General features: G+C 69.4%; 1 protein-coding gene across 1 annotated transcript in view; it reads right to left on the minus strand.

Annotated features, from left to right (window-relative positions):
* The window catches only part of ZC3H4 (zinc finger CCCH-type containing 4), a 36899-nt gene that overhangs the window by 2831 nt on the left and 33519 nt on the right, over nucleotides 1–549 (minus strand). The window contains exon 16 of the mRNA XM_006772041.2: nucleotides 8–544. Within this exon, the coding sequence (XP_006772104.1) occupies nucleotides 8–544 (537 nt within the window). The remainder of the gene's footprint in view (nucleotides 1–7; nucleotides 545–549) is intronic.

Below are 549 nucleotides of genomic sequence, written 5' to 3' on the forward strand. Positions count from 1 at the left end.
AGTCTGCTGGTTTCTGCAGCCCAGGGTCAGTGGGCGCCTTCCGCACCCGGGGGTCGCTGGGCTTGTCGCTGGGGCCGGGGACAGCAGAGGGGCCAGTGGCACTGACAGTCTTGAGGATTCGAGAGAGGAGCTCGAAGTCAGGCAGGCTGGAGCCGGAGGGGCCGGGGTCCGTGGAGGTGCCTGAGCGCTGTCGGGGGTTGGAGGGACCCACCGTGGAGGCCCGATGCAGCCTGGGGTCCAGGGCAGGCATGGACTGCAAGGCAGCAGGGACGGGGGGCGCGATATCCTGCTTGGGGATGGGCAGGGGGATCAGGTCCTCGGGGTTCCACAGCACGGTGCGGGCGAAGCTCGGCTTGCTCAGGGTCACATCCTTCTTGATGTGGCTGAACTGCTGCAGCTGCGACCGCGGGTCCCGCAGCGGGTGCCCGGGGAGGGGGTCCAGAGGAATGTTCACGGCCTTCTCCCGCAGGGCCCGCTCCCCGTCCTCCTCTTCTGCAGGGGGTGGCCCAGACCCCTTGGAGGCCCTGGGGCCCGCGGGGCTGGAATGAA

The sequence above is a fragment of the Myotis davidii genome, unplaced genomic scaffold, assembly GCF_000327345.1.
Source record: "Myotis davidii unplaced genomic scaffold, ASM32734v1 scaffold566, whole genome shotgun sequence".
Lineage (NCBI taxonomy): Eukaryota > Metazoa > Chordata > Mammalia > Chiroptera > Vespertilionidae > Myotis > Myotis davidii.